Source organism: Manduca sexta, chromosome 16 (assembly GCF_014839805.1).
Source record: "Manduca sexta isolate Smith_Timp_Sample1 chromosome 16, JHU_Msex_v1.0, whole genome shotgun sequence".
NCBI lineage: Eukaryota > Metazoa > Arthropoda > Insecta > Lepidoptera > Sphingidae > Manduca > Manduca sexta.
In genome coordinates, this window is record NC_051130.1 from 10,916,617 (window position 1) to 10,941,605 (window position 24,989).

Genomic DNA, 24,989 nt, shown 5'->3' on the forward strand with positions numbered 1-24,989 from the left:
GTCAATTCTTCAGACACAACGAGGAGCTTTGAAACTAGAGCGCGTATTTGATTCTCGTAGTAAGTATTCGTTTTAGGTCTGTAGTTTGTGTGCCTGTCACCGAAAGTTCCTTGTATTTCTCGATGGCTTATATACTTACGACTTAAGATGACAAGAGTTAAACACCTTACCGTGGGGGACCGGTTATAGGATTATATTTAGTGTGATTTGTTATTTGTTGAATGTATTAAAAGTTTGTAATTTCTTGTTCAAACTTTACAAAATAACATTTAAGTTCGGTTTTTATGAATCAAATAAAAAATTGTGGCATATTGAACACACGTACTACATCCATTTTATATTATTTGTTTTCATAGAGTCGATAACATCCGCTTAGAAAGCTTATTTATAACTGTCGTTTTTTTTATTTTACTTCCAAAATGTGAACTGTTCATTTTTATTAGTTTACCTGTGGTAATAAAATATTAAATACCTCAAAGTTACGACAATATAAAACAAATTACTTGTTAAGAATAATTTATTTACACAATTAAAACTAACACATAAATAGTTTTCGCTCACACAACTGTTATACAATTACATACACTCAAGTCATATACGAGATAAATTGTCATCGCGTAACATAATCTTTCCACACATGGGTTATTATACCTTACAGACTAAATGAGCACCAAAGGGGAAATATTTATTAGCCAGTCATAGTCACCTTAAATTGGTAGGGTTATATTAGCGAACTATTTGATTATTAGGTGTATGACAACAGTAGGTCTAAAATGATACTTATTAATAAATCTATAAATCCAATACTTTTCCGTGTCGCCTCTTACATTAGTTGCAGTGTTTATTATCTATAAATGAGGTTCTAGATCCGATTTCTAGGTAACACTTTGCATAAATGTTTCTTAGTTATTCGATGTTTTATTTTTTTAAATTGCGGTACGCCGGGCTTATGGCTTTTCATAAAACTAAGCCTGATTATAGTAAAGGGAAACAAAAGATACTTAAAATGTTATCATAAAATCCAATTATGAAGTTAATTATAGTGCTTTGCTACGGCTTTCTAAACTTATACTTTTAAAGCAACCATAGACTTAAATAATACTTAGAGTCTTAGTAATAAACTTAACTATATAGATTTGTTGTCAAAGTTCGCGAATACAACCTAACTCCTATGCTATACCTACAAAATAATAGCCCAATTTATAAGAATCATAGCTTTGGCAGTGAAACAGTGATTTGGTATACAATTAATTTATACATCTTTCTTCTGATTGAGTTGAGGGAAGAAGGCTTCTATCGGTAATATAGGGTCGTCTGTTGCTATCGTGAAGTAATTTGGTATCCTTCTGCTACTAGATGCTACCGTTTTAAACATCCCTGGTTTATTATAATCTTTACTCGCAGCTAATGTAAGATCTGACACTCGTTTTGAATGCTCAAACAAATGCTCAATATGGTCATGATGCTTTTTATCAGCTATTTTCATTATAGCACTCTCTGATTTACTTCTCTCTGATGTTATATCATTTTTGACGTCATATACAGTTGTTTCTGTCACAGATATGTCTTGTACCGATTCTCCTACTTCAGAGTCTTTGATTTTTTTGCGGAGGGGCCTCTTGCTGTGTACTGTAGTTGGCAGTTCAGTCGTTTCTTCAGTTGGCCTTGGTCTTCGTGGTCCATTACGTATTCGAGATGATATTTTCTGAGTGCTGCCGTCTCCGTTATCAATTGTCTGTCTCTGTCTGTTTCTAATGGAATGTATCTCTTTTTCCTTTTCTTCGTTATTGTCTGTGTCGTTAACCTTGTGTCTAGGATCCTTAGGTGTAAATCTTTTCCTTTCAGTAGTAGTCTCACTGTCGCCGTTTTCACTAAAAGGAACTCTCCGCTGAGGGAATCTTACTTTGGGTGTATTTTCTGGAGGGTTGTCAGTACTTGTAGTTGAACCTATTCTGTTTCTGTAGTCTTTCACACTAAATCTTGGTCTGTTATATTTGTTCCTTAGACGTGTTCTATTTCCTTTCACTACATTTGAACTAGTTTCAATTCGTGGAGTTGTAGTTATTTCAGTGTTCGTAAAAGTGTCACTTGTTGGCTCTGTAGTTGTTTCTCTATATCGCTGACTGGTCACGGGCTCTAATTTAGCTTCAATAGGTTTTACATCTTTGTGGAATGAGAATTCTTGAGCATTTTCAACAGATGTTTTGTAGGTGTCAGTAAGGCTTACATCGACGTCGCTGGTAGGAGTGTCTTTTTCATCTTGCTTATGGGTGTAATCTGGCGTATCGCTTGTCCTAAATTCATAGGCCGTTGCAGCTGGTTTAGATAAGTACGGACGGTTTGATATTTTCATGATTGGTGAATCTTTATTTGTATCGTCTTTGAAGTAATTTGTTGTAGTTTCTACCCTTTCGGTTGTAGTTGGTAGACGACGGTGGATGAGTTTCTTTTTGACTATAGTGGGTGAAGTCGGAAAAACTGTTGGCAAAGCGCTAGTTGTCAAATCTGTAGTTACGCTTGGAGTAGTAGGGTTAGACTGGTAAGGCTTAGTTGGCCTGACTCTTGGTCTGATTGTATGGATCTCCTGGTTTTCTGTAGTTTGAGTAGATTCTGTAGTTTGCACAGTACTGGAATGAGTACTAGTTTCTGTGACGATTTTATCATTATTACGGTTTACATTTCCGTTAATTGGGCGACGTCTCCTTATTTTGTTTCTTTTGCGGATTTTGTCCTTATCGACGGGGTCCGATGTTCCACCTGGTCGTTTGAAATGTAGATTAGGGGGAAGTGTCGGTAAGGTTTCAATTGGTATATCATTTAGGTCTTTGATGGAGTGTGTCGACGTTTCTACTGCTGCTGTTAACCTACTAGACTCACTGGGCTTCTTCGTTCTTCTCGCGTTGAAGTCATTATAAGCAGGTGTAGATACTTTATAATAGTAGTCTTTGAGCTTATGTTTTCCGATCGGTTCGAAGTCGTCGCCAAGAGGCCGCCTACTTTGAGATTCGATTTCGCTGTCGTAACTCAAAGAGTTTCCATAGCCTTTTTCAGCCTCGGTTACTATGGCGTATTCTTCTGGAAGTTCAGGCAAGGGTGTGGTGGTTGGTTTGCTAAATGCCGTCTCATATTCTTGTTTCTTAAGACTTTGCTCTGTGGCTTGTTGGTTAGCATAGTTATACGATTGTGATGTTAAAGGCCAAGCAACAGTTGACGGACGAGAGGCGACGTCTGGCTCTGTTGTTTCTACGACTTCATAAGTCGGTCTGTAGGGAGCTGAAAGAGTATCATCGGATTGAGTTTTCTTCGGAGCTGTAGTGTATTGTTTGTTTTGTTGATTTACACTAGACGCAACATTATCGTGGATCTTTTGTTTCTTCTTCTCATAGTTATAATTAACGTTCTGATCATCATAATAAGTTTGTAGCTGAATATTTTGTTGAGCTGGGAAGCTGTAATCGAAATAGCTATTAGCTAATGTTGTCGTTTGGATCGGGTTGTAAGTGGTGACTGTTAGTTTATTAAAATCGTTTTGGTAGTGTTTCGTGAACGGATCTTGCGGGCTTGGTTTGAAATTTTCTTTTGCTCCAGCATTAGGGTCTATTTTGGGGGCCGTGGAGAACTTTGTGTGGGGTGCAGGTGTTACTTTGTAATCTGTAAACGTTGATCCAAAGAAGGCTTGATTTGCCGTTGTCTGATATCTCGGGGTGGTAGAGACAACTTGAGCGGTCGTTGCTTTGTAATTGGGGTTATAGCTGAACGAGTTGAATATAGTTTGTTTCGTCTGTTGCGGAGGGGCGAAGGTGGTCTTCGTGCCAGAGTACACTGGATCACGTCCCTTGACTGACTGAACTCCAAATGAGCCAAATGAACCTGAAAAATACATATACATCATTATTTTTTGCTTGGCTTTTGGTTACACATTGAAGTAAAATTTTGTTTTTCTGTTTTATTACTTTTTTTCTGATTGCAATAAATAATAATAAGTATTGTAGAATTATTTACCTAAAATGCTTGGTAAAGCAGCGTCTTGGAATGTATATTGCGGGTAAGGATTAAACACTTGGCTTTGAGCGCCAACGAAGCTCTGCTGTTGAGCGGTCTTCACTTGTTGACTGACTGACTGCGCTGATGTATCAGTGTCCGGCAACTTGAACACTTCAGGCTTGAATATCTCCATTGTGGGCTGATGAACAGGCTTCCTCACTTCATTCGGCCTAACGTAAGTTTCTATTGGCTTCCCAAATATATCCAGAGGCTTGGTAGTTTGGTATTGTCCAAAATGTATGGGTTGTATGCTAGTCAACTGCTGCAAAACATTATTTTGGGCTTGCTGTTTAAACTTATTAGGATATTTGGAGTAAGCTGGACGAGCAGCGAATGGATTGTGAGGGTTCCTTATCAGAGAGCTATCCAAAGGTATATTCTGCACGTACTTATAAGATAGCTGATGATTGTTGTAGGCAAATGGGTTGTGGTAAGAATTTATGGGTTGGTTAGCAGGCGGAGCTGATGGTACCGTCCGGAGTGTGGTGGGACGGTAAGATTGGGCTATGGAGGTCAATTTAGTGGCATCTCGAGTAGCTATGGGTCGTGCAGAAGACTGATAAGCATCTAGGACAGGGACGGGGATTTTGTAAGCCGGAGCACCTCCGAATGAGTAGAGTAGGCCGCTGGAGCCAACTACAGGCCTCCATCCACTTTTTGACATAGCCTGAAAAGTAAAACGTTATTTTTATAATGGGCAATATGCTACATATTCTTAGATGTAGGTATGTGAGATGATGTATGAAAATCTATACCTACAAATATGTATAGGACTTAACAATGTACGAATTTGGTGCTTCGTAGGGTATTCATTTATATGTGCACGTACCGCCTGAGTAGCCATAGATCTCCGATGGTGCCCTCCACTGACTGCCAGGAGCAAGGTCTGCAGAGCAACTGCGGCCATCCATAGCCGTGCCACTGTAGACAACATATTTATTTATTATTATAAAAGAAAACTCACAGCTAAAAGTAACACTTTCGATGTATAGAGTTAATTACAGAAAGTTAATGACAAGTTCTCACAGATACTGGTACAATTAGTAGATAAACAGCTGAAAGTAAGGGCACAAAAGATATCTTGAGGTACTCTAGGTATCTTTTGAAGGTACTCAACCTATAGTTTCAAATTCAAATTATGCGGCAAAAAATACATATTATTATAATATTACATCTATACTATATTATAAACAGGTGAAGAGTTTGTTTGTCTTTTTTACGCGCTAATCTCAGGAACTAATCGTTGGAATTGAAAAAAATCTTATAGGCTTATAGCCCATTAATCGAGGAAGGCTATATAACATCACGCTATGACCAATAGGAATGGAGCACCAAGGAAAAATGTGGCAATATTACATGAATAGAACTATAGATCAATCAAATTAACAACAAGAGTTAAACGGTAATTTTTTGTTTCGTTTACTGCATTTTTACTGTTATTTAAATGCCGGCATTGGTAGTACTCCAATGACTTGATCACATAGGTTTTAATTCATATCGTTACTAATACAGACGCGTAAAATAACTTTATATGAAACTAGCCTTTGCCTATGACTCTGCATGCGTGAAAAAGTTTGTCCGGAATAAATATTTCCCCAGAATAAAAATACCCCCTTATTCATAGACGTTATTTATCTAAGGACGGAGCATTACTGTGATAACAAGTCTTTTTCTCAGTGCTGACGACATGGCAGCCTTCGCAGTGCGTAGACGTAGGACCGTTGTGATTGGCTGGTATTGAGTTACAATTTTAATCTAGTCAGATAAATAAATCTGAACAAACAGCAAACTGTCAGATAAACAAAGCTGAGAAACAGACTTGTTATCACAGCAATGCTCCGTCCTTAGATAAATAACGTTTATGAATACGGGCGCTAGCCTATAGCACGCAGAAGTAAAGTAACTTCCTATTAGTGAAAAGAAAATCAAAATCGCTTTAGTAGTTCTTAAGATTAGTGCATTCAAACAAACAAACTCCTAGTTTATATTATATATAAATGCAAAAAAATGTTTCAATCAGAGAATTAAATTCGCTTGTTTTACAGTTATTTACTCAATTACTACAAACTCTATCATCAAATCAGTATTATTTTAAACAATAGCCAAAATAATAGGTTTGCCGTATGCTTTTTGTCTAACCCGGCCAGCTTTCTAATTTCCTTTTTATTGAATACACGTTGAACAAAAATTGTCGTCTCACGGGTCAATTGCTGCTTAGCTCATACAATTGTATTACATGATTGTGGGAAAGTGTCCGGCTTTGTAATCTTTTGTCAATGTTGTAAAGGTAAACGATACTTAGGGCTAGAAAGTAACGCCTAATTTACTTTGTATAACCATTGTCTCTTGTATATCTGAAAGAGTTGGTAGACATTTCTGGTAAAAACTTTTCGTCTTTTGAGTTAAGTACTCAAAATACTTTTTTGTGTATACAAAGGGTTGGTAGACATTTCTCGTAATAACTTTTCGTCTTTTGAGTTAAGTACTCAAAATACTTTTTTGTGTATACAAAGGGTTGGTAGACATTTCTCGTAATAACTTTTCGTCTTTTGAGTTAAGTACTCAAAATACTTTTTTGTGTATACAAAGGGTTGGTAGACATTTCTCGTAATAACTTTTCGTCTTTTGAGTTAAGTGCTCAAAATACTTTTTTGTGTATTCAAAGGGTTGGTAGACATTTCTCATAATAACTTTTCACCTATTGAGTTACTCGAAATATTTTTTTGTCTACGTACGTATTATATTGTTATATCTGTTTTATGTTTTAGGACCTTAAAAAACCTTAACATTGTGCGACCAAGCTCCTTAAATAAAGATTAAAAAAAAAACAACGGGTGTCAGAATTAGCAATTTATATTTTAGTCTAGAGTCTAGTAATATTTGTTCGACAATTAAAAGCTATCTCTGTATTATCGTTAGTTTTTGGGTTTCGTCATTCGTGTAATGTTTATCATAATTTAGGTGTTCAGGAATTAACTATTGCAGCGCACGAATGATTCTGATATTGTAGGTATTTACACGGCATTTATACGGCAGAAATTTCTTAATATTACTTAACCTGTTTACCAATTACTACTCTATACAATAAATAAACTCGACCCCTACCAGTGAGCCAAAACCAAATTACTTACAGGACACATTATGTCCGATACACTTTCAAACTTTCATTTCCTCTAAATACTAGTACAAAGTGTTCTAAGTTCGATTCCGTAAAGTAGTTAATATGTGGAGCATAACCGATGGGTGGCCGCGAAATCACAGTTCCCACGCTTTGTCGGATTCCGATTGGGCCATTCGTTGTAGTGTGAAATGATTTATTGGTCCGCATTGCGTTTATGATTTTCTCATGTTTTATGTCATCATATTTGTAGATCAGTGTGTCGTCACATCCGTACCTGATTGACCTACTATTTTAATTGCAGGTTTGTATTTCTGAATTGTATCAGATAATTCTTATTCGTGTACAGTGTGCTTAATAAAGCGGTTTAATCTATACTATTATATAAAGATGAAGAGTTCGTTTGAACGCGGTAATCTCAGGAATTGGTTTAAATTGGTAAATTCTTTTGTTGTTGGATAGCCTATTCATCGAAGAAGGCTGTATAACATTACGCTATGACCAATAGGAGTAGAGCATCAATAAAAATGTTGCAAAAACAAGGAAAATTTATTCCTTTTGAGTTTCCGTTGCGTGAGTTAAATTTACGCAACAAACATGTACATGACAGAATAATTCCTCTTAAAAAGTTCCAAAAACATATTATAAAACAAAGTCTTCCGCTGCATTTTTTGCCTGTCTGAAAGCGATTAACTCAAGAACTACCCAACGAACTTCGATGAAATTTGGTATGGAGATAGTTTAAGACTCTGCGAATGACATAGGCTAGTTTCTATTCCGGAAAAATATATACTAGCGGACGGAGACGCGAACAAAAGCTAGTTACCTAATAAATTATTACCTAATATATTCAGGCATTTCTCCTCTCATTGTCAATCAGCACTTAAAGACTCTTTAATTCTATATACTTGATACTATGTAAGAAGCTTAGTGCAATATCTTTGGTTTGAAGTAATTTCTTAGACCCTCACTTAGACCCGGAAGAAATGTCAGAGTAATAACACAACTATACGTGGACAATAAATATTATTTAACCTTTAAAGAAAGTGACATGAGTTTCCTTATACACAATGAGTTGTGCTTAGTTATAGAAATTAGAAAGCTAATAGTTGTGCAATAGTAATAACAGTAGTGTCCGAATGTCCGTCTGTTTGTCATTATAGTTCGTGTCACGTGCCAATTTTCACATTATAATGCTATGGTATGGGAAACTAGAAACATTTACAATAATACACGTGTGGATAATGCTTTCTATTGACGCGTACTCAAGGAACGCTGTGAGCCTTTTAGAAATTGAACCATATGCAATATTACTCAATCGGATACCTTAATATGAAAAAAACTTTACTTTTATTGTTACATGTGTAAGGACCAATAATAGTTTTTTTTCCGTCAGCCAGCGATTTTCTTGCGATAACTTTCCGGATCTCTAGTGGGTCGTGGCTCCTAGATAGTTGACCTTCGCTATAAGCTATAAAATTAAACTTTTGATCTAGACGTTCATATATATCCAAACCAAGAAAAAAAATCTATATATTAAAAAATCTATAACAATACTCAGAAGCGGCCTTTGGGGGAGGCAACGGGCAACCAGCCACTGGCGCGGTTGTCAGACCTTTTTTTACGATCTTTCCAACGAACCTGTTAAAACCAGGGAACTTGTTTTGCTGCGTTTTTTTTTATTTCGCCTAGAGCTTCGCGTCGTTTAGGGCCACCACTGACAATAGCTGACTAATCTACCAAGCAATCACGTAAGGGCTCGACAGCAGTGGTCACGTAAAAGTCATTGTCGTAACTTGACGTGACATACCGTGGTTATCATAGATCCGGTTTTGTTACCATGGCTAGGAATTAGGCAATACCCTCACAAATTGACCACAGTAGAAAGAGACGAAGCTATTGTGCATCTAATACCTGTCCCTTTTTGTAGGTCTGTAGTGTGTAGGTATTCTCTATGTCTATGGGCTTACGACTGCTTTTTGTTTTACACGTTTCTCTCTACATAATTGTGTCGACTGCCAAGGGGTAATCATCTCTGGTCAGTCGACATTCTATTGGACCCCACTCTACTTACCATCAAGTGCAGTGGAGGCACTTTGCCCTGCTCGTATAAAAAGCTTACATATTTAAGTCAATCGGTAGCAGAAATAGACATTTGGATGTATTCAGACGGACTATCGCGTTCTAATAGCTACATAATAGCATTTTATTTATCCAGTATGCTATATTCAATATTGATTTACAGTGCCATCTATCGATCATCATAAGAAGCATGAATACAACCGACTACATCCGACTATATAGGTAAAAGAAAAGATGTCTGATTTATGGTCATTAATATCGAATGGTGTGGAAGCGTTGTTCATGAGCCATGACTTGCTCGCTTCTCGGCTTGTACGGTATAATGTATTATGATACTTGATTGATATCTTTAGGTCCGGCGCGCTATTACCGGACGTTACGGCAGGGGATTTCTGAAAATTAGTATGTGATTCAGTTGCGAAGCGTCTATACAACCAGATTACTATCGGCTACCCTTTTAGGTCTATTCACAATAGTCTTTGTTTTCTTGTCAATTGGCCGCGATACGTTAACTAAGGCTTCTTTTTGCCTCGGGTTACCTTTGGAAAAATTTCACCCGTTACCATTGATATGATTCCTTATGTTTAGGCGAATGTAGACATTTAAATAAAACAATTTTAAGGATTTTATAGTGTTTTTTTTTTAATATTAGAACCGACTAACTTCAAGACACTGTGAGCTCATGCAGCGTAGATCGGACCGTCAATAGCTGCAACAATTTTAAATTTTGTATATTTGTAAAATGTAATATTGTAACTTTGACTTTGGACGACCTCAATTACCCCCATGACAACGAAGGTTGCAAAGCCTTCGAAACTTCGAGAGAAACATAAAATTTAAAAAACCGCGATAAAAACCGTGTTATGAAATTAAAGACGGTATTTCATTAATAAAAGTTATTTTTCCAATGATTTGACAGTAGGTATACGTATAATTTCACAGTACTGCTATCGGCTAAATTATAATACGTTAATAAAGGTTGTCCTAAAAGTTTTGATAAAGGTTTGCCTTGGCCTGTCTCACTGGTGCTAAGGGACTCGGACTCTAAATCCAGGCTCCGGGCTAATAATGAGCAATGAAACACAATATCACTCTATCCAGGCATCAAACCCATTAACATAAAAGTCCTACCGCATTCATATTCTATGCCGTCCCACTAGTGTCCGCCGGACTTTAGATGAATGAAAAATGTTTATTTTGAGGTAGGTTATGTTTGATTTACAGAAAGGTATTTAAGTTTCGTAAGACATATATAGAAAATAAGATTTGCCAGAGGATGTAAATTTTTTTTTTGGATATAATGTATTATGCTATGGCCTGTCTTACATAGCCTTCTTTATAAGGGTAAATAGGTGTGTGTTGCGACCGCGAAGAATAAGTCATGTTTGATATAAATACCATAAGATTGTTGAATTTTTATGTTTTTTGGCGGGTTTATTTTTGAGCTACAACCATAACTAGTAAAGTAATGAAGGTTAATCGGTCGCATAGGCCAAGTCCACAAGCTGGATTTACCTCTAACAGCACGGAACTGTAGAGATGATATCCACAGCAAATTATAATTCAGTTTTGTTTGAAATTAAAACTGTATTAATATCGTTTTGTTTCGCATGCCGAATTATATAATTCGTACCAATAGCGTGACCTTTTTTACACGAATCTCATGTACAGTTGAACGCACCCGGCTGCGCCCGCGATGCCTACTCGCCGTTTCGTGTGTGCTCCGCGGACCGTGGCACGTTTCACTGCAGTTATTCTCTAGAAAATGCTCCCCGGTACATTTTTATGCTTTATCTCGCTCGAGAGAGCACAGCATAGCTAAAACTGGCATATCATAATAGACTCTCTTAGCGTGAAAATAAAAGTTGTTTTCTTTTACGCTAAAGCTGTTAAGAATGTCAAATGAATCATGTTTCGTATATGAATCCAATATGTAAATGAATGGTTAATTAAGTGGCCAATACCCGAGCGTGCTTCGATTTGTAAAAAAGTCGCGTGTTCTATTTACACGAACATTCCTAATTATTCGCAATCGTTGTCTTTTTCGGAGTATTAAATAAAAGAATAATCAAAAATCTATTCAAATTTATAATGGATAATCGCGTAGTAAAATATGAAAAGAATAATTCTAGAAATCATAGAGTATGCAGATAAAACTTTCTATCGATTTTTTTGAAGTCCGCCCGGCACAAAACTCTACAACCGCTGGTCTTTGGCATCCTTTAGAATAAGATCATTGACATTGACTCGCATGTTTGAACCTCTTAGAGGCTTATCTAGCTCCTTTTGGGACGTCAAGCAATATTTAAAGATCACCTATTTATTTCAACCGTGTTATTTTAAAACACTGTCTCACAAAAACAAAATAAATTTCCAATCAAACATGCAATTCCACAGAGTACGTATATATGAGTAATTATACTATGTTGGTAGTAGCAAGCTATAAATTACAATGATACATACCGGCAAAAAACATTCAAGCCGCTACACATGTCGTGAATAATACCAATAAAAATTTATAGGTTATTTTTTAACAATTCTGGTGACCCACAAACACATAAACTTACTTAAAGACGTAGAGTTATGCAAAATTAAATCAGCTGTCAATCAAAAACCAATTAATTTCGCGTTAAAACTAATTTATAAATCAGGCAAATTATATAACACATCTAACTTTGCCGCCAAAATTAATATTTTATAAGTATATTTGCTCCATAATCAAACATGACAAATGCCTTTGATACATTACATGTTTTTAATACATGATAAGTAATAAAATAACTTTCGCACTCTTTGTTGATGTGAGAATCCAGTGCATTGTTAGGTAAAAGTTGCACATTGTGTAAGAGTACCAAATGATGTAATGTTAGTGATTTGTCATTCATATAAATTACTACTGCCTTGGTGGCGTAGTTGTACGGTACGACTGCAGTGCTCAGGTCTCGGGTTCGATCCCCAAGTGATATTGGGCTTTTCTATTAGTACAGCTCAGAGTTTGGAATTTGTGCCCGATATGGCGATAGGCTCACTTTCTCTAACATCATGGGACGAAATGCGAAAAATGACTGCACCAGTTGAGCCAAGATCTAAGCCATCTCAGTAATGGAGGCGGCTCGTGTCCAGCAGTGGGTCAGTTTATAATAGGGGGTTGGTATTATTATTATATTTTTTATGTAGTCTATTGTACTATGTTTAGTTTACTTTCTTTTATTGGGAATAATGAGTATATTTTATCGATTATAGAAAGAAGAAAGAAAGAAAACACATTACAATATAGTGTTTTTTAATTTTTTTTAAACTTGGATCGGCTTATAAATATGTACGAATGAAATCCCGTTTTACACGGCTTACGACCCAAGTAATCCAGCTGCCACTAGACATTTAGCAAATATAAATATATTTTTCAACTATTTTTATGCAAAACAACGGTGATAAAATATTTCGTTTATAAATAAAACAATAATTTACATATTCATAATGAATAATCATACTTTCATTTTCTAACAAACGTGAAATTTAAAATATTCTTGATTCAATCTCTTTTGTTTATTTATTTATTTTGTTGTTTCACATATTATAATCTTTAATAATCGCGTGTAAACGACCGCACTAAACTAGATTGTAAATCAAGTCAAAACATAATGTCGGCTAACAGCTCAATCTTTAATCCGATTACAAGAATGAACCAATCAAAATAAATAATTTTAAACATGTCAAAAACACTTTGTTCTGATTGGTCGAATTTAGAGATAGATTGAAAAAGCGATTGGCATCATTTATTGAAATGCTCGCAGGAAACGCTGGATGCAGGCCGCTTCGAACAGGTCCGTCTGGAAATCTTTATGTGGCTGCTGATGATGATTGAAAATGGTGGTTAAAGACGTTAATAGTTGGCAGAATACCAAATTGCCTTACAGTCTACGCAAAAGCTCGGTTATATTTTGGCTACTATAAAATGGATATGAATGCGGGGGTAAATACGAAAGTAATTAACTAGTTGGTTTACTTAACCACTAAATAAACTCACTCTTGTTGAAAATTGCAAAACTTCTACAAAACTGCTTCCAATATTCAAACTATAAACAACTGAGTGGAAACACGGCCAGTTTCCTCATTCACCCCGTCGTATAAAGTATAACAGTGTGCTCAAAATTGTCTATTACCATTCGTATACATTACCATTGAATTAGGTCTACTGTTATAAAACCAGTTTCCCCATTCACCCCTCCGTATGACACTAGTGTGACGAAAACATTTTTCATTACCATTCACTGCCCGTGACCTTCGCGAGCACTTTCGACGTCGACGTGACCTGCCTGCCACGCTCCGATTGCGGATACACCAATATACTTTCTTTTGTTTTTACTAATGCCATTGTCGATTGACGTATTTGTTTACCAACAAAGCAGTTTTTTTTATTGAAGCTCGATTGTATGTTCTGAATGTTTTTTATTTCAATTTAAAAATGGAAGGTCATCTAATATAGAGTTTAGAGGTTTGTGTTGGTGATTATTGTCCAGTATAATAAATGCCGAGTAAAATGAGAAAGTAAGGATTGGTGATAGATTTAGGATGGCTAATATGAGAAAAAACATTACGTCTTATACGATAGATGAAGTTTTCCGAAAGCGAACCCGACATAATATAATATAGGTATTAATATACATAAATGCGGTCTACAAATCGTTCTAATGATAATTAAATTTTACATAGATTGCGAAGGGGAAGCCGGCAAGAATCGGTTTATATGGATTCAACGCCAATGAGGTTTATAACAATTCTAAAAAAAGGCATTGTATTGAACTAAGAACTAGAAGAATGATTTTAATTCATTTCTAGCAATCCCTAGTCATGACACTTTAGAACCTGTTACGCACTGATTGAAAGTATTTACAATACTCACTATTCAGTTGTTAATCGGTCATTCATCTGTGTCCAACAATGGACCATGATTTGTGAATTAATTTATGCAACGCTGTTAGAGAAATCTCGAATGTGCATCTTCTTTAAGGCATGATCCAGGCGCGCGACAATAAATCGCAGACTGAAACTATATTATACCGATTGTATCTTAAAATTATAAATGCTGTGTAGTAAAGTTAATAAACGTGATTTCATATTCCAATCTAAATCTTCTATCCGATCCTGAGAATAAACCAATCAAAATATGTGTAAAGATGTCAAATAAACTATATTCTGTATGTGTTTTTTTTGCGATCGATAAAGCGATTGGGATAAGTTATTTATTTAGGAAACAGACATAACAATATTACGTCCATAAACTAGATAATATAGGTAACACACAATCCAATCAATTTTCCTCATTCATAATAAAACGGCAACATAACCAAATATCTTGTCTCTAAAAATAGTAACTGCAACTACTGTAACTAATTTTAAAATAGCCTATAACATAAGAATAAAACTAGTTTTTTAAACTTAATTTTCTGCCGACAACGTATTAATAAAAACCATACTTTGCAGTAAGAAGTATTCATTTAATTAGAATTAAAATTAAAAAATAAACAAAACAACTACATCTTACCGACGTAGTAAAGTTCGGAACCCTACCTTAACATTTTACAAGCGGTTGTAATGTCTTGCGGATATCAATACGCGATGGTTACTATTTGCTGTCATAAGTAATTTAACACTTTCTTTTTTATGAAGCGAAGACCACTATACAGCCAACTACATATGAGTCGTAAACATAAGAATTATCTGTTTATCAAAATTGCGTAAATTTTAAAACGATTTTATGTAGTGGTCACTTTTATAATCTACGGTCGTTTTATTTACATTTTTATACTTAATTTTATAGAATCATATTATTGAGTACACAAAGTAATTCGTTATTCCTTACGAGTTTAGAAAAGGAAACATATTTATATAAGGTAGATTAAGTAAATTATTTCCTCTATAATTCCGTTTCGCGTGATGTTAGTATGCTGGTTATATATCTTCCTATATTATATGATTGGGACCGACAGTTCGTGATATTAAAACGATACGATGATACAACAGCGGATGTACGAGGGTTAAACAATAATTACACATTACAAAACAATACTTAGAAGTCATAACTTGTTGAACAGCATAAGATTCAAATTAGCGTAAAAAATACAGTCGAATTGAGATTCTCTTGTTTTTTTATGTCGGTTAAAAAACGAAGAGTAAATAAGGTTCACCCACTTTCGGAAGGTTTGTAATTCTTTACAATTCAAATAATGGTTTTGCACCTAAATTATATCGACATATGTTTTAAAATAATTTAACTAGTTTAAAAAATATAGCAAATGGTGCTGATTTCAAATATGTATGAAAAATAGTGTCGCAAAAAAAATGTCGCCTGAGTCAATTTGCCTTTTAACCGTTGATATTAATGGCTTTATTTCACCGACAAATACGAATTGTAGTTTTTCTTGCACAATATTTACTCGATAATTTATGAAGATTTAGTTAAATCAATGAAGTCAGGGCCGTAGCTATGGGGGCATTGTGGGCAATGCCCCACCTTAAAAATACAACTGCCCTACCTTAATACTCAACTAAATTATACATAACTACTCTATCAAAATATATGGAGCAGCGGGTTTTTTATTTCACAATTTGGAAGTTGGTTCCATATTAAGAGTTATTCGTATTGATGGGTGGAATAACTTCCTTTCGAGATTTAAGGGAATTTTGTTACAATCTGTATATTACCCTAACAATTACGCAAGTATTAGCATGACTCATTCATATTCACAAATCAAGAAAGCCAAAAATCGATTGACCAGATCAGGTCTAGTAACATTTTTACTTCCGCCCTAACTGCAACCACAGTTGCCTTACCTTAAATTCAAGTTTAGCTACGGCCCTGAATGAAGTCAAATCATAAATATTACGAAATAAGTAAATATTAATATAACAACAACCAACAGTTAAAAAAGGATGTACTATAAAAGGCAAGCATTATATTAAGGTGGTAGCTCAAGGTCCATTTTCATACATTTTGTTTCGGCTTTAATCTGGGTAACTAAACAAGTATTGGCAAGTAAAGAATTTAAATTCACGTCTAGTTAGTGATTAGTTCTCGCAGTTGAAAGAAAAATGTAAAAATAATTAATAATCATGGATATTTCGGCCTTTAAAATTTCGTCATATTAAATTTTAAAGGCTACCACCTTAAACAATGTGTTACATGACAACACCAATTCAACCCTACACTTTCACTGACAAATCGCATTAGTGATCGAAGAAGGAGTGTTTCGATCGTTTCGATAATCAAATCATTCTTTAGATGGGTTTATGATTGCTTCACGTTACTGCCTGTTGCGACATCAGGAAGTGACCACAACGACATAATGTAAGGACTGTTATATGAATGAAGCAGCGATAGTCTAGTTGGTTATGGAACGGACTGCCCAGACGAATGTCCGCTGGTTCAAATCCCAAGGGCACACACCCCTGTCTTTTCTAAAAAAATATGTGTGTATTCTTTGTGAATTATCGCTTGCTTTAGCGATGAAGGAAAACATAGTGAGGAAACCTGCATACTTGAGAAATTCTCAATAGGAATTTTCGAAGGTGTGTGAAGTCTACAAATCCGCACTGGGCCAGCGTGGTGGACTAAGGCCTAATCCCTCTCAGTAGTAGAGGAGGCCCGTGCCCAACAGTGGGACAGTATTTAATACAGGGCTGATATTATTATTATTATTATATATATGAATAGGTGAAGGTTTATGTATTACAAACATGCATCGCGCCTTTATCCTCGAAGAGGTAGACAGAAGTGCAACTAGGTTACTCACTTTTCGCACGTGTTCCGTCCTAAGGTGGGCGAGGCTATCGACATAGCGGACACAAATTCCAATTGTAGTGAGTGTAGTGTGCATAGATAAATCCAATATCACTCCTGACCTGGGATTCAAACCCAGGACCTCGGAGTGGTATCGTACCGCGCACGCAATATAACTACGGCACGGAGGCAGTCATTTATCATTTATATTTTTTTAGTATAAAAAAATCTACCAATATTTGTGTGATGTGGACTGCCTCGGTGGCGTCGTTGTATTGCACGTCCGGTACAATAGCGCTCTGAGGTCCTGGGTTCGAATCCCGGGTCGGGCAAAGTGATATTTGGGTTTTTCTGCTCAGTATCAGCCCGAAGTCTGGAATTTGTGCCCGATATGGCGATAGGCTCGCCCCCTATCACATCATGGGACGGAACATACTTGGCGAAAAGTGGGTGCCCTAATTGCGCCTCTGCATACCCCTTCGGGGATAAAATGCGTGATGTTATGTATGTATTTGTGTGATGTTTAGAAGCTTCTATCGTTTATGATTACATCACTTAGTTATAAAACGATCTAATCCTCTAATTACCCGTCTCATTAAAGCATAAACTACAAAGAATAAGAGTTGTAATGTTTATGAAGCGATAATTCACAGTTACTTGATGTTTTATGATAGACTGGTGGAAGAAAGTAAAGCCTTCTGTCCAGTACGGATATGCTTAGTGGATGTATAATTAGAAAGCATGTGGGTTAGGTACCAGCTACTGTTGTTTACCTATAGAAATTACACTTTAGTTTGTGTCAGACAATAATGTTTTCACGGCATAGATACGCAGAAGTTATTTATACCAGCACCTTTAAGCCCGTTTCGATGAATATTTCGCAAACAATGCCCATTTCAATGCCAATTTCGTCAAAATACAATTTAAATGCGTGGTAAATGTATAAAATATATGCGGGCAGAAAATGCAGGGAGTATGCTTGGCGAAAATCTCCGTCAGCGCATTAAAATACACCGCCTACATGGGCCCAAAAGTTAAGCTCAATTTTGTAGCTCATTTCAGCGGTAAGTTTCGTTATATTTACCGATATTTTGGAACGGGTTGTCATTTGGAGTATGGAAACAATTGTAATGGCTGCCATACATGCTACGGTCCATCGGAAAGGTCTACCGGTGCAGGTATGCCTGCGCCGGTGGACCGAAATGTGTGTGAGAATAGACCTGTGCAGATTTTTGAGCCTGTGCAGGCGACCGGCGCAGGATCGAAAATCAATTCTTTCAATTGATACCTGCGCAGGCATACCTGCACAGATGACCTCTCCGGTAGACCGTAGCGTGTATGGCTTACTTTAGAATTCGCTATTTCCATAATACAATGATATGTACGAACCTGTTAAAAGCAACTAATAAAGACCTTTATGTAGACACGGCTATAGGTACCAACTAAATCTTCGCGTTGACCATCTTCGGGGCATTTGGGATGGCTGCGAAGTTCCTCTGACGTAAAGTGTATAGCTGACGTCCGCAACCGTTACTGCACTGTGCCACTTATTGCGACCAGCTTACAATTGCAGGGAAATTCAGAAACTGGCTGGGCTTTACGGCAGGCTTAATCACTCTGCAGTTCATCCACGTGGTCGCATCATCCATATAAAATGTACAGTGTACTATGGGCAGACGGGCCTGAACAGCGCCGCCCGCCCGCGATACCTCCAATGGCCCTATTAGTAGCCCAAAAAGGACCTCTACCTAACCGTATAAAAACAGGCTTAAGTAATTCTTCATTGCTTTTAAGGCTTTAAACTTTTGAGAAAAGTGTAGTTTAATTCGAATCGGCGAAAATAAACGATATGCATAAGTATAACAATGTGAGTGGAACAACGTGTTACAAGCGACAATGGTTACAAGGAAGCATAATTTGGCATATTGCATAAAATATTTATTGCCACTAAAATTGTAGATAAATATGTGGTTATATGTTGTATAGTGTGAAAGTTACTTTATCGCGTAAGATTTATTAGTATTAGAAATATGATTGTCAACATTTAAAATCGAAATCATTAAGCAAACATTGAATTTAAATATATTCGAAGTTTTCATGAATTTTAACGAATAAAAACTCGTGTCCCACAAAAATGAAAGAAATACTTTATAACTGGTTTTGCTCGTTATTCTGCATGTTTAAAACTCCGTTCTGGGAATAACATTTACGCATTTTTTAGAAGGTAGCTTGTACTTTAACCCAGGACTTTGTTTATTTGTTTACCAAACATCCAAAACCACGCCGCAGTATATTGGGTACTGTACATTTTGACACACTAACATTTATTATAACTAGGTAAAAGAAAATACAATATTAAGTACCAACAAAACACTTTCTTTCGTAATTATTTTTCTGTTGGCACTACCTGCATTCCTCGACCATAGTTCATAGTCCCAAACGTAACTTCGTGAGCTGAATTTAATTTCATACCTTTGTCTTTGAAAGTGAAACCGAGTAATCGATCACGTTTTACTTTCCATTTTTGTGAAATAATACAATAATAATTGTTTGACCGATGATTACATTTAATTTTATGCTATTGTATTTATTTTAAATTTAAATTTTATTTGTTTCTCATTCCATTTCATAACAACTGAAGTTCTAAATTCTTATTTTGAAATTGAAATGGAATTTAAAATGTAAATATAATATAGAGATGTTTCATTTTTATTTATAGGTTTTCTTAATTTATTTATATAATACTTAGAAGCAAATAAAAATTTGTTTTGTAAATAATTAGTACTAGAAATTACATTGCTTACTAAATCCGTAAACTGTAGTCTTTCTCTTGGAAAAACGTTACTTCCATACGTCAACAATCGGAACTAACGACTTAACTCGTTCTTCCGAGCATGAAGGAACTCTCTTTATAAAAAAGCGAAAAGGTTATACCAAATAGGTCTCTCGTATGCAAAACTTGGTATAGGTAGGTTACCGGTATCCCCCCGCATTGTCGGTAATATCAAGTACTTTTGCGTTCCGATTGGAAATATATTGTAGCCAGTATAACTAGGCTTTGTAAGAAGTTTGCCCGCTCCGTCCGCGTGAAAAAAATGTTTCGGCATAAAATAGCCTATAGCACTCAGGCGTAAAGAAGGTTCGTATTAGTGAAATTTCAAAGTCGGTTTTGTAGTTCCTGAGATTAGCGCGATCAAAGAAACTTTAGCTTTATATATTAGTGTAGATTGACATCTACTACATTACACGACCGGTTTTTTATACAAATGTAGAGCCTTTTGTAGCTTCTAAATAGTGTTGCAGTTTGGGTAGTCATAACAATGGCGTGAAGCGAATAAATTGCTTTTTTTTAAATCTTTATTTAAGGAGTTTCGTCGTTATGCCACGACTATGTCACTCCGTATGTCCACTTTTACCCGTGCCTACTAACTTTTGATGAAATCAAAATATTTTTATTCAGATAAAAACGATACAATGCAAATAAACGCGTGTGGTCCCTTATTAAGCAGGTATCCATGATATACAAGAGTCCGTATCAACTAGATCTAGCGTCTACAAAAACAAACCTATGAGAGATCGTTTGCAACACGACTGGCTGAGCAAGTCGTCTTCCGGTGCGCGCCGAGGAATAACGGTTATGTTGTTTTATGGTTGTTAAGTTTAAACAAAAAGGTTCGTACGCAGTAACGCACTGTTACTTTAAGGAAGAAGAGGTCAACTAAAAAGTTTTGTAATGTTTTTTTCTGATTGGATGACGGGACGAGCAATTCGCTAACCTGAGGGATAGCAATACAAATGTTTATATTATATTGTTTCTTTTGCTGCTATCACCAACACCTAGAATGTCGAATTATTAAGACTTACGTCGCAATGTACGGCGCTTGCCATCTTAATACATAATATGAAGTCAGATAATATAAAGTTTCGATACGGAAATCTAAACCGCGGCGTTTGGTTTTGGTTTTTCGTCCACTGCCCCAATCAGTCTATTAAACCCGATCGTCTTTCTCTCTTCCAAGCTATGCATTCCACATGATGGTGGGGTCAGCTTTCTCCGTTTTTCCTTACTTCACTCTATCCAAGACGTCTTCTCAAACGTAACATACTTTCATATCCCTCAGCAGGACATCTTTCTACCTTGTCTTCGGTTTGCGTCTGGATGTTTAGCCGGGGATGGGTAATTGTATTGACAAGCTTCCTATATACCTGATTAGCTCGTCTAAAGCAATTAAATCTGGGCTTAACTAACTAGATTACTAGCTTAGTCAAGAACAAGTAATTAGAGAGTGGATCATAGTACCGAGCTTTCTTTTACTCACTTCTTGAAATGGATATCGCGTTTTATAAATTATCGTCAGAAGGTTATGACAAAAAGTGTTGATTATGTTTGTAAAAAATTAACTCGCACACTCACGCTTTACTCCCGAAGGGGTAGGCAAAGGTGCAACTGGTGCCCCCACCTTTCGCAGTGCGTGTTCCGTTCCATGATAGGGGGCGAGCCTATTGCCAATATAGGGCATAAATTCCAGGCTCCGGGCCGATATTGAGTAAAAATTCCTAATATTAATTTGCCTAATCCGGAGATCGAACCCGAGACCTCAGCACTGCAGTCGTACCGTAATACAACTAGATTCGAGGCAGTAAAAAAACTTATTTTGTATAATTACAACAATGTATTTAACATTTTTGCAACGATCAAGGTTTAGAAAAATATCGCTACAATTTTCTTAGGACCCTGTAATGGTGAGCTAGCGATATAATGTCACTTTTAAATATATATTATAGTCGTTTATAAAACAAATATTATCTAAGCAATATATAAGTACAATACTAACTGTGCCCGCGGCTTCTTATGCGTGGAAATCATCGTGTCACAAAGGTTTTCCCACGTAAATTCCGACCCACGAGATTTTTATAACCACGCGACCTCTTCAACAGTAATCGTTATATTTCAGTCAATTTACATAAAACCGTAATGTACTATTAACCTAAACGTTCCTTAAGCATTGCACTATCTTTTAGTAAAAACCATATAGAAATCCGTTCAGTAGATTTTGAAAAAATCGATCCAATACAGAGACAGCTTTTGGGGACTTTGTTTTATAATATGTATAAATACCCACTTACTAAAATATTTTTATAGTGTATGAAATTCAAAGCTTACCTAACGATGTTGTTTTGGAAAGTTATGCGGTTTTTTATTCATATATATTTTTAATTGTTGTTGTTATTTTAGTACTGTAAAAAGCCTATCAAATTAACCCTTATGTAAGAATTAATAGTGTTTATATAATTTATGTTACATCTTTTTATTCGTGACTCCCTTATTAAACAACTTTGGATATCAATAAAATAATAATGGTATCGCATTCATTTTGTTTTTTTTTTTTCATTTTATATATATTTTAAAAACGGATTTGAATGTTACAATAAAATATTTATGTATCTTATGTCAGTATAATGAGATGTCTAAATTATATTAGAATACGGACAGCCTGTAAATAAAAAATAAGGTGTAATTATTAATATTCATTAAAAAAACATAATGCTTTTTGCACGAACAAAACATTTTTTGGAAAATACGTTAATTGAATAAATGATTAATCTTGATTATTTTTTTCATTTATTACCGTATCTTTCCTTGTCCTTTACGATTTCAAAGCGCCCCATATCTCTATATCATATCCCATATTTCTTAAAATGTGATAAAAATTATAACAATCTCCGCACATCGCATACCGCACTGAATACGCGTAATCGTATATGCGGTTGATATTAAACCACTTTCAGGAAAACTACTGCGTCCTATATTTTCATCCAATTTAGCCATTATATGTAATGAGCCAATGAAGAGAGTAGTCAATTCACTTTAACCCAATTGCTTTCTATTATCAGTCGGTATGTATTCAGATATAATTTATGGATAATTATTTAAGAATGTTTTGTTATAAAACAATAACAATTATTGTCCTAAGCCGGCATACATTTAATTCGGAATGAAATATAGCCGCATAAATCTAAAATATTAATAATAATTATCAAATACAACCAAATAATACCTACGTTTATGAAACATTTTCTATATACCTATGCTTTGCTTTGTATCCCCAAAAGTATAAGTAAAAGTGTTCCATAACATCAGTGCATTATCCTCCAATTTTTTTCTCCAAGAACATCAAACCTAAGACCCGCCGGTTTCAGAGTTTCGCTGCTATTAGACCACTAACCGTTCAACTATGACCACTAACTTTGCAAATCATCCAATACTTTCATCGTCACTTATTGGATAAGATCTCTTGTCCAGCGTTTTTTAACATGGAACAATAAAAAAAACATAGAAAATATTTTTTCTGCATTCTATACTTACCACACATTATAAAAAAGTCCTCAGTTATTGTCACAACTAAACACAGACGTGCATCACTGTCACTGCACTGTTTCACTATATGCGCAAGAGTTGTTTGTACTGTGGCCCGCGCTCGACTGCTGTGCTAGTGCTGCTACGATTAGGGGAGTAGCGTAGTGGAGAGTCGATCGTGGTGTTATTTGGGGGTCTGATATGGTGACTTTTGGAAAATAAAATTTCCATAATGAGTATTACAGCTGGCAAACTACTTGGGTACATTACCGCGGAGAATTTTAAAACGTGAGTGTAGCAATTTTTTTTTTGTTAAATATTATGCAACAACTATCTAAATATTATTTAAAGTATACCCTGTTTTTATTTCGATAAGAAAAGGGTTGTTATCTGTATTCAAAGAAGTCTCATCTCTCTCATCCGTTCAGGCAAGTGGTCGCTTACTGTTGGCGGTGGCGAAAACAGCGCAATGACTCTATTTTACAATATACATCGCACTTAATGATTAGAATATGTTAGCTATATAAAATAAAGTCCTCGCTCGTGATGTATTAATAAGTGGCAACTTATAAGGATATGATTTTACGAAAATTCTAAATTATTGTAATAAGAAAAGAAGCGCATTATTAAAAATTCATGAAAATTATTGGCTTCGAAAAAAAAGAAATATTGTATTTATGTTATTTTATTTTAGTTCTAAATAATCTACATTAAAAATGAAATTTGTACTGTATAATTTAATATTTATAAAATTATATTTAACGTGTCTTAAAATAGAACAAATGCTTTTGGTGGAATTACGTCTACTTTTTTGTGTTTTGCTCGGAGCCGATATGTGGAATTCTTGAAGGCAATTGTACTCAATTTTTTTACGATGGCCACAAAGACATCTTAATTATTATATACTTAAATATTTAAAGACGCAACGAAAATTTAACGGCTTTTTTATTGTTCACTTTCACTGAATTATTTATTCTTATAAAACTAGCATACAGCTCAATTAGTGATCACGGGCAAAGTTTTTTAATTTGACTGAAATTATTGAAATTAGCTTGTCTACTTGAAAGAACTCGGAGGCCATATGCGAAATTCTCATTCGCCGCAGGTTAAGTATGGCCACTCTAAAGTCTTCTGTTAATACCAGCACACGATAATATTTTTATTTATAAATAGTATTGAAGATTTAACGTAATTTTGTTACTGTTGTACTAAACATAATTAGAGTATCTTTTGTTTTACGTTGAAAATATATATTGTGGCTCATGCTGTGACTGCTTGTAACTAGAGTTGCAATTACATAAGAGACTGTTACTATGTACATGTGTGGATTTAAATTGAATTGTAAATTCCGTTAGCAGTCCGTTACTAATAAATAAATAAATAATAAAACTCTTAAAAATTACTCAGTCTTTGTAATATTTGTTTGTATAACATTATTTTTATAGCATTATAATTCGAAACATTACCATTTTTATCTTCGCGTGTTTACAAATCTCCAACCAATATTGTTCCAATCAACGGCCAAAGTAATCAAGCATGGTCATCTCACGGCCACTTTCTCCGGTTCGATGACACCGCAAAATGACAAAACGCCATAAGAATTATGA

General features: G+C 35.4%; 1 protein-coding gene across 1 annotated transcript; it reads right to left on the reverse strand.

Moving 5' to 3' along the window:
* Positions 1–505: 505 nt before the first annotated feature.
* Positions 506–23,495, reverse strand: LOC115446529 (proteoglycan 4). Its single transcript, XM_030173214.2, has 4 exons — positions 23,392–23,495; positions 4,874–4,965; positions 4,003–4,711; positions 506–3,870 (listed from the first exon to the last, which is right to left on the reverse strand). Exons 1-4 carry the CDS (start codon positions 23,396–23,398, stop codon positions 1,253–1,255), a joined length of 3,426 nt encoding a protein of 1,141 aa, XP_030029074.2. The 5' UTR covers positions 23,399–23,495; the 3' UTR covers positions 506–1,252.
* Positions 23,496–24,989: the final 1,494 nt, after the last annotated feature.